The sequence below is a fragment of the Herpailurus yagouaroundi genome, unplaced genomic scaffold (genome assembly GCF_014898765.1).
Source record: "Herpailurus yagouaroundi ecotype Mexico unplaced genomic scaffold, PumYag 195, whole genome shotgun sequence".
Taxonomy (NCBI): domain Eukaryota; kingdom Metazoa; phylum Chordata; class Mammalia; order Carnivora; family Felidae; genus Herpailurus; species Herpailurus yagouaroundi.
In genome coordinates, this window is record NW_024412426.1 from 2,403,095 (window position 1) to 2,419,049 (window position 15,955).

The 15,955-nt window shown below is 42.3% G+C and overlaps 1 protein-coding gene across 7 annotated transcripts in view; it reads left to right on the forward strand.

The window, feature by feature from the left end:
- The window catches only part of HHAT (hedgehog acyltransferase), a 321,149-nt gene that overhangs the window by 23,927 nt on the left and 281,267 nt on the right, over nucleotides 1-15,955 (forward strand). For all 7 annotated transcript variants that reach the window (XM_040446368.1, XM_040446370.1, XM_040446366.1 and 4 more), the window contains one exon: nucleotides 4,293-4,426. In XM_040446368.1, the coding sequence (XP_040302302.1) occupies nucleotides 4,336-4,426 (91 nt within the window). In that variant the 5' untranslated portion in view covers nucleotides 4,293-4,335. Of the gene's footprint in view, nucleotides 1-4,292; nucleotides 4,427-15,955 lie in introns of those variants that run through there.

The following is a 15,955-nucleotide window of genomic DNA, read 5'->3' on the forward strand; positions in this document are numbered from 1 at the left end:
TTAAGGTGGGAGTGTTCTCAGACACTTCCCTTTCCTGTCATACATCTTTGCATCCCTCCTTAGCTCTCATGTATGAATGGTACAGCCTCGTGTATGTAGATTGATGAGGTAGACATTTACTAAACACAGGCTGTACTGCTATAGATTGGCTTTTCCTGCAGAAGTAATTTACAAATGGTGATTAGTTTCTAGGCGGTCTCACAGATGCCCACTTAGCTGCTAATGCTGCTGCAGGACTGGATCCATGCGTGAAGGACAGCAAAGTGTTACCTACACGTTTGAGGAAGGACCTCTTTGATTTCATTGTGATAGCCCATCCGTAAAGAACATGCTTATTTAGACAATGAGAAGTAGAAACTTGAGAATTTTCTGAGAGTGTTTGGGCACCTTTATGGGTTTGCACATTTTAAAAAAGTTCTAGTTATATTCTCCAATGTCCAACTTGCCTTTTCTTTGATGCTGTTGGGTCATTAAATGCTTTAAAAATGTATCTACTCTGATTTCGTTTCTGAGGGCACAGCTGAAATGAATATGGAAGAACACACTGGGGAGAAGAATTTTGGTTTTTTTCTTTTTTTTTTTTTAAATTTTTTTTTCAACGTTTATTTATTTTTGGGACAGAGAGAGACAGAGCATGAACGGGGGAGGGGCAGAGAGAGGGAGACACAGAATCGGAAACAGGCTCCAGGCTTCGAGCCATCAGCCCAGAGCCTGACGCGGGGCTCGAACTCCCGGACCGCGAGATCGTGACCTGGCTGAAGTCGGACGCTTAACCGACTGCGCCACCCAGGCGCCCCTGGTTTTTTTCAATGTTTGTTTATTTTGAGAGAGGGGGGAGAGAAAGAGAGTGAGAGAGCGAGAGCTGGGGAGGGGCAGAGAGAGAGAGAGGGAGAGAGAGAATCCCAGGCAGGCTCCACGCTGTCAGTGCAGAGCCTGATGTGGGGCTCTCACGAAATGTGAGATCATGACCTGAGCTGAAATCAAGAGTCAGACACTTAACAACTGACTGGGCCACCCAGGTGCCCCAGGAATTTTTTTGAGATGGGTGGGCAAGAGTTAAAAAGAGTGGTGTTGGGAGGAGAGGACTGTTAAGGACACTTGAGTGCCTGTGTGGTAGAGTTTTGAGGTGGTGTTCCTGGGACTGTGAGGGATGAAATAAGACAGGAGGGAGTATGCATGTAATTCCTTTGGGGATTAGCAAAGTAGTGGTGAGGAAGATGTGTTGGGCAGAAAGCTGTCCAGGTGGCCTCCAAGGACCGTGTGTTTGCTGTCTTGTGGCCTGGGGTTGGGCTGGGGTGTGGACAAAGTGTGAGACCTTAGCAAGAGCTCTGGGGATGCCGTTCAGCAGCAGAGGGCATGGCCACGCCCCACGGAGGGTCAGTGATATTTCATCAGCTCGGGAAGAAAAACCAGGCTCTGGCGAGGTAGGCTTCTGAGGAATTAAATTCACTAACTGGTCCCGTTGGATGGATCATAGCTAATATGTATTGGGTACTAATTCTGTGCCAGGCCTTGGAGAAGCATTTTACATTGAATTCATTCAACAGCCCCATGAGGAAACATATCTAAGAGGTTGTGACCCACTCAAGTTCCTCAGCCAGCAAATGGCAGAGCCGGGACTCCCCCCTAGGTCTTCTTGGTGCAGAATTTCCCAGCGTGCTGGCAGATGGAGGCTATTTGGTCCAGTCCCCAAATTTTAGATGTGAAGATACAGCCCTGCTGCTTTGTTGCTCATGACTGTGTATCTTTTTGTGGGTCTGCAAGGTATACACAGTACAGCGAAGAACACCAAAAACGGAAGTGTTTCTAGTTCCCCGAAAGTTAACTTGTTAATGCAGAGGAATTGTCCTAGAAGACAGTGTCCCTGAAAAGCTGCTAAACAGCAGGGCTTCTAGAATTTTCATTTAATCTCTAAGATTATTTATGTTCACATTTAAGTAGCATTTTTAGGAGTTCAGCCCTTGCTAGTCACATATTTGTAAAAAAAAAAAAATTTTTTTTAATGTTTATTTTTGAAAGGCAGAGAGGCACAGCACAAATGGGGGAGGGGCAGAGGGAGAGGGAGACACAGAGTCCTAAGCAGGCTCCCGGCTCTGAGTTTTTAGCACAGAGCCCGATGCAGGGCTCGAACCCACAAATCGCATGATCATGACCTGAGTTGAAGTCGGACGGACACTTAACTGACTGAGCCACCCAGGCGCCCCAACTAAACACATATTCTTAATGAGGTGAGGAGACCATCCAATATAATACTAACATCCTTTGAAAGGAGACTCCTAAAACCCAGAGGTTAAAGTTAACTTCCCACTAAAATGGAGATTACCATATTCCCACAAAGTTCCAGAAAGAAATTCTAAAGTTTTCTAGGAGATGCCAGGTATTTAAAAATGAAGTGTGAGTAGAGTTGTTTAAAGCCAGAAGTGGTTCTGAAAAATAGCAGGGGGACCTGAGGAGGTGGTGTTGTTGCTGAGTGTTTGGGATTGAAAGCACGAGTGCCTACTTCTGGATGCCTTCAGTTGCAGGAGACCAAACTGCCTGAGCAACAGCACTCATTACCAAGGGGCACTCTGGTTGGAGGACCACTGACTTCTGGCCTTCTATTTTATGAAAGCCGAAGTGTGTATCTTTTTCTGCTGTCTCAGCCTGGAGAAAGGAGTTTGGGCTTGGCGGATTTTGAGCCAGGCTGTAGGGACAAGTAACTTTGTGAACGGGCATTAATGGGGCTAGCCGTGGCTGAGGGGAGGCATGGGGGGCCCAGTGGTCTGACGACGTGGCTCAGTTATTTCTGACTGTGGGGCCTTATCCTGTTTCACATTTATCATTTGTGAATTGCCTGTCTCTCTTGCTCCACCTTCTTCACTAGGGTATTGTGAAAATAAAATGGGATAATGTATGAATTTTGATTTTGGCATTACTGTCCCATATGAGGAAGTATTTTCTTGGGGCTTAAAATTTTACTCCTATTTTAGTTTGGCATCCATAGTGAGACATATTTGAGAGGCTTAAGGAAAACAATGTGAGCCATTTAACTGGCTTTTTGTTGCTTGGGAGCTGATGATTTCATTTGAAGAATTTTAGGACTTCCTATCACCTGCTCTAATAATACTTAGAATATAGACATGGCTGCCATAAGAGAGAGATCGAGAATAGCAGAGGCTTAAACAACCTGGAAGTGCATTTCTCTTTCATTTAATAGTATAGGTATAAATGGTCCAGGGAAGTTTTGGGGGTGAGGTGGTGCACGGAGTCAGGGACTGAGGCTTCTCAATCTTATTTTTCCACATGGCTTTCACCTCTTGTCCCCATGTGGCTATTCCAGCTTTTCCCAGCAGGAAGGAGATGATCATTGCCTTCTATGCAGGACTATACACAAATTTTTGAGCAGAAGAGAAAGAGACCAAGTATGAGCAGGGAAAGGACAGAGAGGGAGACACAGAATCTGAAGCAAGCTCCAGGCTCTGAGCTGTCAGCACAGAGCCCAATGTGGGGCTTGAACTCACAGACCATGAAATCATGACCTGAGCTAAAGTTGGATGCTTAACCAACTGAGCCACCCAGGACTATTCAAATGCCCACACATGGCTACACTATATAGTTGAGCTTAGCATCCATGCGTTCAGTTAAAAATTCCATTACTGTATAGGAAGGGAGACTAAATATTGTGGGGTGGGCTGCTAGCAGTGTCTGCCATAGCTGATGGGAGTCACATTATTCACCTCCCTTAAGTTTATACAAGATGGAAGACAGTAATTTTCATTCATCCATTCATATAAACAACTTCAGATGACATCTGAAGGGGAGAATGAGGAGGTTAAAGCTGTTGGCTTAGAAGAGTTTTAGAGATCTGTACTTTTCTTCTATTCAGGATTTGAAGCCATTTATTATTCATGGAGCACTATTCCCCTGTTGCTACATTCCACAGCCCATGTTGGTTACTGGGGACTCGGCGAATCATGGTCCCTGCTCTCCAAGCGCTTACCCCATAGGGGGAGGCAGGCGTGTCAGGCATTGAACACACAACTGTCTGGGGTGCAGAGGCAGATGGGGTGCTGTGGGAGCTCATAGGGAAGACCTGCCCAACCCGGGGCAGGCAGGGCGTGTGTGTGTATGTGTATGTGTGCATGTTGGATGCAAGATGCAGACAGTCACTGGCAGAAGGAAGTGTGACTGGGGTTCTATCTGTATCACCTTAAATAGTGATGGGTCCTTAGGAGAGCAAGTGAACTGATAAGATTCTGTTCCTTAGTGTCATGTCTGTGGCTTAATGTTTTTATTTCTGTTTCTCTTCCTAGAAACTCTCAGTGTGTCTGCCAAGACCCTTTGTCACGAGGAGCAATGCTGCCCCGATGGGAACTGTCTTTTTACCTATTTGCTTCACTAGGCTTCCACTTATATTCTTTCTATGAAGTTTACAAAGTCTCAAGAGGTAAGACCCCAGCTTTTCTGAACTTCTCTCAAGAAAGGAAGGAGGAAGGAAGTACTCAGAGGTAGAAGAGTCAGAAAAATTGTCCAATGGGCTTGGGATAATTTGGACCCTGTTTTGCTTTTCCTTGTCTGGGGCGCTTTGAGTCCATGACCTGCATCAATGCAATTTTCCGCCCTCATCCTGGAACTTTGAGGGGATCCGGTGGCTGGTCTTCTGTAATAGGAAGGTTTGATTCAATGGCTATTGAAGGCTGTGGAGGTGATCGGCAGTGACCTCTTATGTTTCTCTTCCACCCTCATTGCTTCTGAGGTATGTGGAGGCAGCTCAAGGTATTGGAGGCCCAGACTCCTTTCATCCTTTCGTTCTGCTGTGTTTAGTGACTTTCATATGCTTGTTGAAGAAGAATCATCACTAAATCTGCATTTCAGCCCACAGGAAGGGGTATGGAAACCCTCCTGTTGGGCAAGTTACCCTTGTCACTTCTGCTTACCCCTAGTTGGCCAGCGCCAGGTTTTATGGCCACAGCTGAGAAACTGGGAAACATTGTCTTTAGCTTGGTGGCCATGTGCCACTAAAACTTCCCATACTGTGGAAGAATGGGAGACAGAAATGTGGAGGGACCAAGATGGCCTCTTGCATGGCCTAGTTGATGATAATTACTGGGCCTTGTTATAAGGCAGAACAGGAGCCAGGAAGGTAGAGAAGGCATCAGAGGATCTGTGGACAGAGATGGGTTTGCAAGCAAATGGACAAGCCTTTGGGGTGTGAGGAAGCATAGCATGGTCTGGCAACTACAAACCCCTCGGGAGGACTGGAGTGTAGAGTGTGAAGGGACAGTGGCTGGAGTTGAGCCTAGATCAAAAAGCAGGGAGAGCCTGTGAAGGACATTGCATATTGATCTGAGGAGCTTGGACTTTATCTTGAAGACAGGAGAGTATGCTGAAAAGTCCACTTAAAATTGCAAAGTTGAGAGTGCTCTGCCCTGAACACCTACCTCCTTCTATATTACTCGGACTGATTTGGATGTACATCACCAGGATTGACTTTCCTCCCATTCTACATATGTCCCACTCAGAGTCAGGAACTTGGTGGCAGAGACGGATCATCTAAAGTAGATGAGGACTATTGTTTTCTCAAGTCTGGCCAAGTATTTGCATTCCCCTACTAGAGCCTTTGAGCTCCCAGGGCCCATGTAGGAGGAGCTAACCTACTCTATGTCAGGCACTGTATTAGATACTTCATGTATTGTATCTTGTCTCATTTAATCTTTAGAACAGCCCTATGATATGGTATATTTATTACTTTGAAGACATGTTTGGCAGCAGGAACACAGCCTCCAACATAATTGTTACAAGCCTCGTATTGTGTCTAGATAGCGTCAGAGAGCTGGCTCCTTCTACCATGTCCCTCTGCCATCTTCATCATGAGGCTTCACCTTATGAGGCAGTCGTTTCCATAAATTGATGTCCGTATTCCAGATTTTGGCCATTCTAGTAAGTGTGTAAGTGGTATCTCATTGTTTTAATTTGCATTTCCCTGATGTAATGTGGAGAATCTTTTCATATGCTTATTGCCATAAGACTGTATATATGTATATACATATACACATACAAACATATATATATATATATATATAGTCTTATTTGGTGAGGTGTTCAGGTCTTTGCCCATTTTTTAATTGGGTTGTTTATTTTCTTTTTGAGTTTTAATAGCTCTTTGTGTATTTTGGATAACATGTCTTTTGCAAATATTTTCTTCCGGTCTTTGGCTTGTCATCTTACTCTCTTGATGGTGTCTTTTACAGAGCAGATACTTTAAATTTTTACCAATTGTTTCTTTCATGCATTGTGTCTTTGGTATCTAAAAAGTAATTCCCATAGCCAAGGTTATCTAGATTTTCTCCTACCTTATCTTCTAAGGATTCAGTAGTGTTTATATTCAGATCTATAATATCCATTTGCTATTATTTTTTGTGAAGAGTGTAAAGTCTGCATCTAGATTCAGTTGTTTTGCATGTGGACATTTAGTTCCAGCATTTGTTGAAAGAATATCTCTTCTCTGTTGTATTACCTTTGCTCCTTGTCAAAGGTCAGTTGACTGTATCTATGTGGGTCTTTTTTTGGGCTTTCTATTCTGTTCCACTCACCTATTTGTTCTTTCATCAACACCACGGTCTCTTGAGTCATAAGGCTTTGTAATAAGTCTTGAATTTGGGGGGCACCTGCTGGCTCAGTCTGACTTTGGCTCATCATGATCTCACAGTCTGTGAGTTCGAGCCCTGTGTCGGGCTCTGTGCTGACAGCTGAGAGCCTGGAGCCTGCTTCAAATTCTGTGTCTCCCTCTCTCTTTGCGCCTCCCCCACTTGTGCTGTGTCTCTCTCTCTCTCTCATAAATAAATAAACATTGAGAAAAAATTAGACTAAGTATTCTTTTAAAAAAATAATAAGTCTTGAATTTGGGTGGTATTAGTCCTCTCACTTTGTTCTTGTCCTTCAATATTGTGTTGGCTATTCTGGATCTTTTGCCTCTCCATACAAACTTTAGAATCATGTTGTCATTATCCACAAGAGAGCTTCCTGGGATTTTGGTTTGGATTGCATGGACTCTATAGATGAAGTTGAGTAAGACTGACCTCTTAACAATATCCATGAACATGGAATATCTCTCAATTTGTCTTTTTCATTTTTTTATTTCTTTCATCAGAGTTTTCTAGTTCTCCTAACATATAACTTGTATGTATTTTGTTAGATTTATACCTAGATATTTCACTTTTTTGGTGTGCTAATGTAAATGGTATTGTTCTCAGTTTTAAATATCACTTGTTTGTTTCTCATCTGTAGGAAAGCAACTGACTTTTGCGTATTTATTTTGTATCCTGCAACCTTGCTATAATTGCTTATTAGTTCCAGGAGTTTTTTTTTGTAGATTCTTTGGATTTTCTACATAGATATTTATATTATCTGCATACAAAGACAGTTTTATTTCTTCCTTTCCATGTTGTATACCTTATTTCATTTTCTTAGTGCACTAGCTAGGACTCCCATTATGATATTAAAAAGGAATGGTGAGAGAGGACACTTTTGCCTTTTTTCTGATCTTAGTGAGAAAGCTTTCTGACCATTAAGTATGATGTTTACTGTATGTTTTTTGTAGATGCTCTTTATCCAGTTGAGGAAGTTCCCTTCTATCTCTAGTTTGCTGAGAGTTTTTAATCATAAATGAGTGTTGGATTTTGTCAAATGCTTTTTGTGCATATATTGATATGATCATGTGGTTTTTCTTTTTTGTCTTATTGATGTTATGGATTACACTAATGCATTTTTGTGGTCTGTGAGACTTTGTTTTTAGCAAACCTCTCCTGGACTCAGCAGGGCAGGTCTGCTCTGTGTTAGCTGGGGCTGCAGGCATCTGGTGGCTCACTCACATGGCTGGCCAAGACCTCAGTGGGGGGCTGTCAGCTAGCATGCAGAGGTTCTGTCTGCATGGCTGTCCACATGGCTTACATTTCTCCTAACAGTGCAGCTGGGTTCAAGAGGGAGTACTGCAAGTGCACAAAAGCAGAAGCCACAGATCTCTTGAAGCTCAGCCTGGGAAGTTGTACAGCTCACCTCTACCTCATTTATTGGTCAAAGCAAACCACAGCGCCAGTCCAGATTCAGGGGGAGGAAAGACTATACCTCCATATGGCTGGAGCAGCACGCCTGTGCATGGAATGTATGGCGGTCATCTTTGGAGTCTCTTTACCACAATGTTTGTTGTACTTCTTTACCTAGATGAGGATGCAGAGGCTGAAAAATATAATTTATCCAAGGTAACATGTCTAGTAAGTTCCAGTGGAACTGCGTTTAAACTCCAATGTGTCCAACTCTAGCCCCAATATTTTATCCTATTCTGCCTCTCCTATTTATTAATAATTTAATTCCTAAAGCACCTTGCTTTAAAAGAGGAAGCTCTTCTATCTATTCTATTAAATTTTAAAATTGTATCCCACTGGAATAAAATTTTCCCTTTCTGTGTTATGGGAGCTGCTGGGATTGGGGTGGAGGGAATCCTTCTGTGGATAGCACAAAGCTTTTCTACACCTCAGCTGACCCAGAGGTGGTCATGCTGTTTGACTTACTGTTTGTCTTACTGTCTAATTTGGGTAAAAGTGCTGTTTACCCACACGGTAGAAGTAGGTCACTGGGAAAACTGTCTTTTGTAAACTTTTTTGGGACATTTGTATCTGGAGCAAATATAGTGCCTAAAACATATTACAGGCTCAAAACTTACCCGTTAAGTGAAATGCCACCAGTGGGCATCTGCACGGCTGCTTTCTCTGGGCATGGAGCAGGCATCCTGTTCACTGCACTCTGTCTGTGGAAGCACGGTTGCCAGGCCATTAGGGACAGCAGACTGATTTTAATGGCCTTAGTCAAATGGAATCTTTTGGTAAATTCACAGCAGGGACTGAACAGAGCACCCCTTCTTCCTCCCGACTCTACCAGGCATAGAGCATCTCCAAGTCATCTGGAAATACGTGGGGTGGGGTGGTGGTGATCTGCTATGCTTGGTGACCTCTCCCCTGGCGCTCGACAGCGTTGTGGCTAATCCAGACCTACTGTGTTAAGTTTATGCCCTTGTGGTTCAGTAGATGTAGAACACTTTTATGTCTCTCTGCATACACTTAACCTGAAGAAAGATGAGATTATGCCATGTGGTAGCTCTGTTAATGCTTACACCTAAAAGAGGGCCGTATATTGTTGTTTTCATGTCAGTCTGGTGTAATTCTTGACATGAAAACAGTTGAATTATCTGTGAAAACCTGAATGCTGTGAGGTCACCTGGGAAAACATCTGGGAAGGGAAGTCTTAGACTCCTGTTTCAATTTATTTATTGGTTTATGTTCAAATTTATTTCTTCTTGTACCTGTTTTGACATTTTGTAGCTTTCTGAGGATCTATACGTTTATGTGGGTTTTCAGTTTCGTTAGTGTATTGTTCGTAATACTCGTATTTAAAAATATTTTGTTTCTGTGGTTTGCTTTTCTCTCATTGTGTATTTTGTTTTACATCTTCTCCTTCACTGTCTCCCTAACTTCCTCCCTTGTTTGTCTTTTCATCCCTCCTTCCCTCCCTCACTTCTAGTTTTTTGCTTTGATCAACTGTGCCAGAGAGCTTATGAATCTTTTCAGTTTGTGGTTTTGTTAGATTTTCTCAGTTGTTTCCTTTTTTTTTTTTCTTGGTTCATTGATTTCTTTTTTAGTTTTTAATTTTTTTAAATGTTTATTTTTGAGAGAGAGCGAGGGAGCAGAGGAGGGGCCGAGAGAGAGGGAGACACAGAATCCAAAGCAGGCTCCGGGCTCTGAACTGTCAGCACAGAGCCCGATGTGGAGCTCGAACCCACGAACTGTGAGATCATGACCTGAGCTGAAGTTGGATGCTTAACTGACTGAGCCTCCCAGGCACCCCAGTTCATTGATTTCTGCTTTTATTTCCTTCCTTATTGTTTCTTTGGGTTTGCTCTCTTCCATTATGTTCCAACTGTATGAGTTGAATGGTTATTTTATAAGGAATCTCTTTGTATTATTGTATTGTACCTGATAGCTTTTCTCAGAAGCATTTCTGGAAGAAGGATTTCCAGAGGAGTCAGAGTCAAACTGCATGAATATTTTTAAGGTTTTAGACAGATTTCCCCTTCTCCAAGAAGGTTGTGCCAGTAATATTTCTTTTGGAGAACATCTCTCTTCTTGTATTTCAGCAACTTGAGCTTTCTTCTTTAACCCATCTCCTATGTATCTGGTATATCATATGAAGTGAAAAAATTAAAATTTTCCCAAATAGATAACCAAACACAATTAACTCTTTCTATATTGAATTATGATGCAGTCTTGATCATTGTTTAATATTTTTTTCTTTAAATGTTTATTTTTGAGAGAGCAAGCATGCGCTGGCTGTGAGCGAGCTAGGGAGGGGCAGAGAGAGGGAGACACGGAATCCCAAGCAGGCTCCATGCTGTCAGCACAGAGCCCAGTGTGGGTCTTGACCTCACAAACCGTGAGATCATGACCTGAGCCTAAATCAGGAATTTAACCGACTGAGCCACCCAGGCGGCCCAATCATTGCTAAATTCTTACATATACCCCAGATTGTTTGAAGGGTGGGCATGTCTTCTCTGTTTCATTATTTCTCAATCAGTTCACGCATCATTAACTGCACGGTTTTAATTAAAAATGCTTTATAAAATATTTGAGTATCTGGTAAAGTTACTATTCATCCTTCTTCATTTCCACACTTAGCTATTCTTACTGGTTTATTCTTCTTGTATCCATATTTGAAACTGTTCTAGGGGCGCCTGCGTGGCACAGTCGGTTAAGCGTCCGACTTCAGCCAGGTCACGATCTCGCGGTCCGTGAGTTTGAGCCCCGCGTCAGGCTCTGGGCTGATGGCTCGGAACCTGGAGCCTGCTTCCGATGCTGTGTCTCCCTCTCTCTCTGCCCCTCCCCCGTTCATGCTCTGTTTCTCTCTGTCCCCAAAATAAATAAAAAACGTTGAAAAAAAAATTAAAAAAAAAATAGAAACTATTAAAAGAAAACAAACAGTAATTTTGAAGATGAAGATACAACAACTGGAATTATTCATTTTGACAAGTCAGAAAAAAAAGAATGAAAATGAACAGAGCCTAGGGGACCTATGGGACACTATTAAGTGTGCCAACATATGTACTATAGGAATCCTCAAAGAAGAGAGAGGGAAAGGGACAGAAAAAATATTGGAAGAAATAATGGCCCAAACTCCCAAACAACAAGGCAAAGATATCTGTTCCCAAATTTGTGTTAAGAAATGAATGCAACATTCAGGAAGGTCAAGAAATTCCAAGCTGGATAATCAGAAAGACCTGTTCCTACTATTTCTACTCAATATCTTACCAGAGGTTCCATTCATTACAGTAAGGCAAAAAAAATAAATAAAAGGCATCATCCAGATTGGAAAGGAAGAAGTAAAATGATCTTTATTCACTGACACGATCATCTACATAGATATTCCTTTAGAATCTACAAAAAAGCTACCACAACTAACAAAGAGGCAAGCAAGGATGTATAAGATCAATATGCAAAAATCAACTGTATTCTTTACATATCCCCAATGAACAGCTAAAAACTTAAATTTAAAAATTCTATTTAGGGGCGCCTGGGTGGCGCAGTCGGTTAAGCGTCCGACTTCAGCCAGGTCACGATCTCGCGGTCCGGGAGTTCGAGCCCCGCGTCGGGCTCTGGGCTGATGGCTCAGAGCCTGGAGCCTGTTTCCGATTCTGTGTCTCCCTCTCTCTCTGCCCCTCCCCCGTTCATGCTCTGTCTCTCTCTGTCCCAAAAATAAATAAACGTTGAAACTGTTCTAAAAAAAAAATCTCAACAGAATTTTCATTAGAATTACAGTAAGCCTAGAAATTAATTTGTAAATAATTAACATTCTTATAATGTACTTTTTCACCCAGGGATATGGTATTTTTTCTTTGTGCATTCAACGTCTATTGTTTCCCTCAATAAAGTTTCCTGGCCTTCTTCATAATAGGTCCTGCAAAAATTTCTATTCAGAGTCTTTCTTTCTTTTTTTTCCTTTTATGATTGGGAAATTTTCCTATTGTATTTCCTGTAACTTGTAGCTAATTATTTCTGGTCTAAAGGTATTTATTTTGATTTGTGTATGTTATATTCCAACAGTTTATTGAATTCTCTTAATGTTCCATTAACTTATCTTTGATTTTTCCTGATTTTTGTGTTTAGACAATATCATCCACAGCTGATACTAATGGTTTTGTTTCTTCTGTTATTGTTTAGCTGGGCCTTTTAGAACAATGTAGTAGTTGAGAAAGAATGCTATTTTTAATTCTAACTTAAAAAAAAATTAAGTTTATTTATTTATTTTTAACGTTTATTTATTTTTGAGACCGAGACAGAGCATGAACGGGGGAGGGTCAGAGAGAGGGAGACACAGAAACTGAAATAGACTCCAGGCTCTGAGCTGTCAGCACAGAGCCCGACACGGGGCTTGAACTCACAGACCGCGAAATCATGACCTGAGCCAAAGTTGGCCGATTAACCGACTGAGCCACCCAGGTGCCCCTAAGTTTATTTATTTTTGACAGAGACATAGTATGAGCATGAGCTGCGGAGGGGCAGAGAGAGAGAACAAGAGGGAGACACAGAATCCGAAGCAGGCTCCAGGCTCCAAGCTGTCAGCACAGAGCCTGATGCGGGGCTCGAACTCGTGAACTGTGAGATCATGACCTGGGCTGAAGTCAGACGCTTAACTGACTGAGCCACCCAGATGACCCAATTTTTAATTCTAACTTTAATGGAAATCCCTCTATAGTTTTTACCATTACTGAAAAATTGAGTAAGTTTTGCTTTTTTTTTTTAAAAATCATGCTAATGAATCTAGTTAGCCCCCTTTACTAAATTATTAAAATTAGCACTAAATGTTGAATTCATTTTTAAAGCAACTATACAGATGATTGCATAGTTTTCCCTTTTCAAGCTGTTGACATGATATTTTAAAGTAATAAATTTTGCAGTCTAGTTTATATGGATTCCTACATCAAACCTACTTTGACCATGGTATTTTCAAATACATGCCTTGTTTCCAAGTTTTTTTATTTTAGTTAATTTCTTTTTTTTTTTCTTTTAAAAAAAAATTTTTTTTTTCAACGTTTATTTATTTTTGGGACAGAGAGAGACAGAGCATGAACGGGGGAGGGGCAGAGAGAGAGGGAGACACAGAATCGGAAACAGGCTCCAGGCTCTGAGCCATCAGCCCAGAGCCCGACGCGGGGCTCGAACTCCCGGACCGCGAGATCGTGACCTGGCTGAAGTCGGATGCTTAACCGACTGCGCCACCCAGGCACCCCTCTTTTAGTTAATTTCTAAGTGAGATTCGTTGGTCTGTAGTTTTATTTTCCACTTAATCAGATTTCAGTATTGGCGTTCTGTTAACTTTATAATAGGAATGGAGAAGCTTTTCATTTTCTGTCATGTTATGGAACTGTTTAAATAGTGTGCGAAATGTCAGCATCAAAGTTTGATATTCTTCACTTGTAAGTTTGTCTGGGCATGGGGTCTCTGGAAATAGATTCACTGAAAACTTCAGTATCTTTCAGTTATTTCAGGTTATATTTAGGTTTTCTGAAGTCAGTTCGAGTAATTTACACTTTTCTTTTCTCTCTGATTTTATTTTTAAGTAATCTCTATACCCAACATGGGGCTCAAACTCACACGCCTGAGATCAAGAGTCATGTTCTCTGCCTACTGAGCCAGCAGGCGCCCTATATTTTTCCATTTCATTGAAATTTTCAAATGTATTAACATCCAGTTGTAGGTCATATAATGTTTTTGTTTTTAATTTTTTTAAAAAGATTTTTATTAAAAAACATTTTTTTTTAACATTTATTACTGAGAGACAGAGGGAGACAGAGCATGAGCAGGGGAGGGGCAGAGAGAGGGGGAGACACAGAATCCGAAGCAGGCTCCAGGCTCCAAGCTGTCAGCACAGAGCCCGATGTGGGGCTCAAACTCATGAACCATGAGATTATGACCTGAGCCACAGTTGGACACTTAACCAACTGAGCCACCCAGGTGCCCCATGTCATACAATGTTTTGAAACCTACATGTCTCATTTTTTTTTTCCTGCTTTAGGGAATTTACAAAGGTTTTGTCTATTCAGCGTATTTGTTTGCTTTCTCAAAACACAATCTCTTGGGTTTATTTATAAATTCTACCACTTTTTTCCTGTGACGATTATTCTGTAATGAACAGTAGGCTACCCTAGATCCTTTTGGCTTTACAGAGCCCAGGCTTAGCTGTTATGCTGTGCTCTCTGCCTGAAAAGTTGGATATTAGGATTAGTTGGATATTAAACAGAATGGTGTTTTCCATAAATTGGCATTTCCATTTCACAGACATTTTATTTTTGTTTTTAAAAATCTTCAGTGGGCCGAAGTTAATGTTTCTCTAAATAAACTCCATGGCACCAGGAAGCCCTGATATTTAAGCAAACATGCAACAAATGATTTGAGTTGCCACGTCCAATTTCTTTGTTTATATACTAGTTGTTCTTAAAGTGGGATACAACTGTAGTTGAGCATTTTCACCTTTACCTGTTGTTTATTCCTAAACTCACCTGTGCTTATCACTTACCCCTAGTCTTTGTTTATGAGGAAAGGATATAGCAGCACGTTTAGAGATTCTTTGTCACGTTCATACAACACACTAACTACTCATGAGGGATGGGCTTTGTCATCAGGAGAAAAGTTATCCTCCCTGCTTTTTTGACTAGAGGAATTTGGTTGCAAGACGAACCGGCAACTCTGGAGGGCCCAGTTCTGGGAGGGGAAATGGGGGGGCTACCACTGGTCCTGTTTTCCAAAAGGTGGCCTTGCCCTTATACCGTGGAAGGGGCCACTGGGGACCCTTTAGTCAACAGGTCTTTTGTGAAAGGACCCAAATGCATAGCCCCTGTGGGAGCCAAGAAGTGGACAGCCTATCTTCGTGGCTAGCATCAGTAGTGTGGTGTCACAGTTCAGGCTCCTAGTGATCTGTTTGGCAATGCTTCATGTTAGAGTTGACCCTCTTTCCCCTGTCACCTGTGGCCAAGGTCATAGGAAACATTTGAGTTCCGGCTTTCCTACTCGGAATCTAAGCTTCCTGGCCTATCCTCTCAGGCTTGTCTGGCCTTCTCCTCCATTGTGGACCCTGGCCCTCAAAGGAGGGGAGTGTCGGCTTCCAGAGAGGCTACTTTCTGAACACCTGCAGTAAACTTCTTACAGTGACTTGAGACAGGGCCTGGGCTGGAGGGCATTTGAAGGCAACCCTCAGTGTTGGACTCCACAGCTCCTCACTCGTCCAGCCGGGGCTCCCTGTTGTGTCAACACAAGAGAAATGCAGGAGCTTATGGCTTCCTCTTTGCTGGAGTGTTCCATCTCAGTCCCGGCCTGCTTCCTCCTTTCTTGGAGCCCTAAGGATTTCCATGCAAATCGCGCCCCTGGTGGCCTGGCTTCTTTCAGGTGAGTAGCAGATGAGCAGCCCTATTAGATTTGAAGGCTGTTTATGTTATATATTGCTTTGCATCCTATTTACATATTTGATTTGCTTTTGCTTGGGCTATTTCCAAATCAAGTTTTCATTCCCTTAGTAGGAATTGGGAGAAGGGAGGAGAGGGCCTCCCATTTCTCAGGAGTTGTCCTGGAAAAACCAGTACTTTGTCATCCTTCTCTATATTTCATGTGAATGTTTGAGAGGTGCTTCTCTTATCTTGAGAAGCCCATCTTTTCTGCTCCCTTTCTCCACTCATTTACTTACTGCCACAGTCTGCTGTACCCAGCGGCTTCCTAGAGAAATAAAGAATCAGTAGGAGCTGATTGGAATTTTTCAAATGCATAGAAACAGCAGGACATGTTAAGCCATGATTGGGTGTGCTGGTCCCTGGTAGTGGCTGGTGTCAGACGACGGTGTGTGTGTGTGTGTGTGTGTGTGTGTGTGTGTGTGTGTGTGTGTG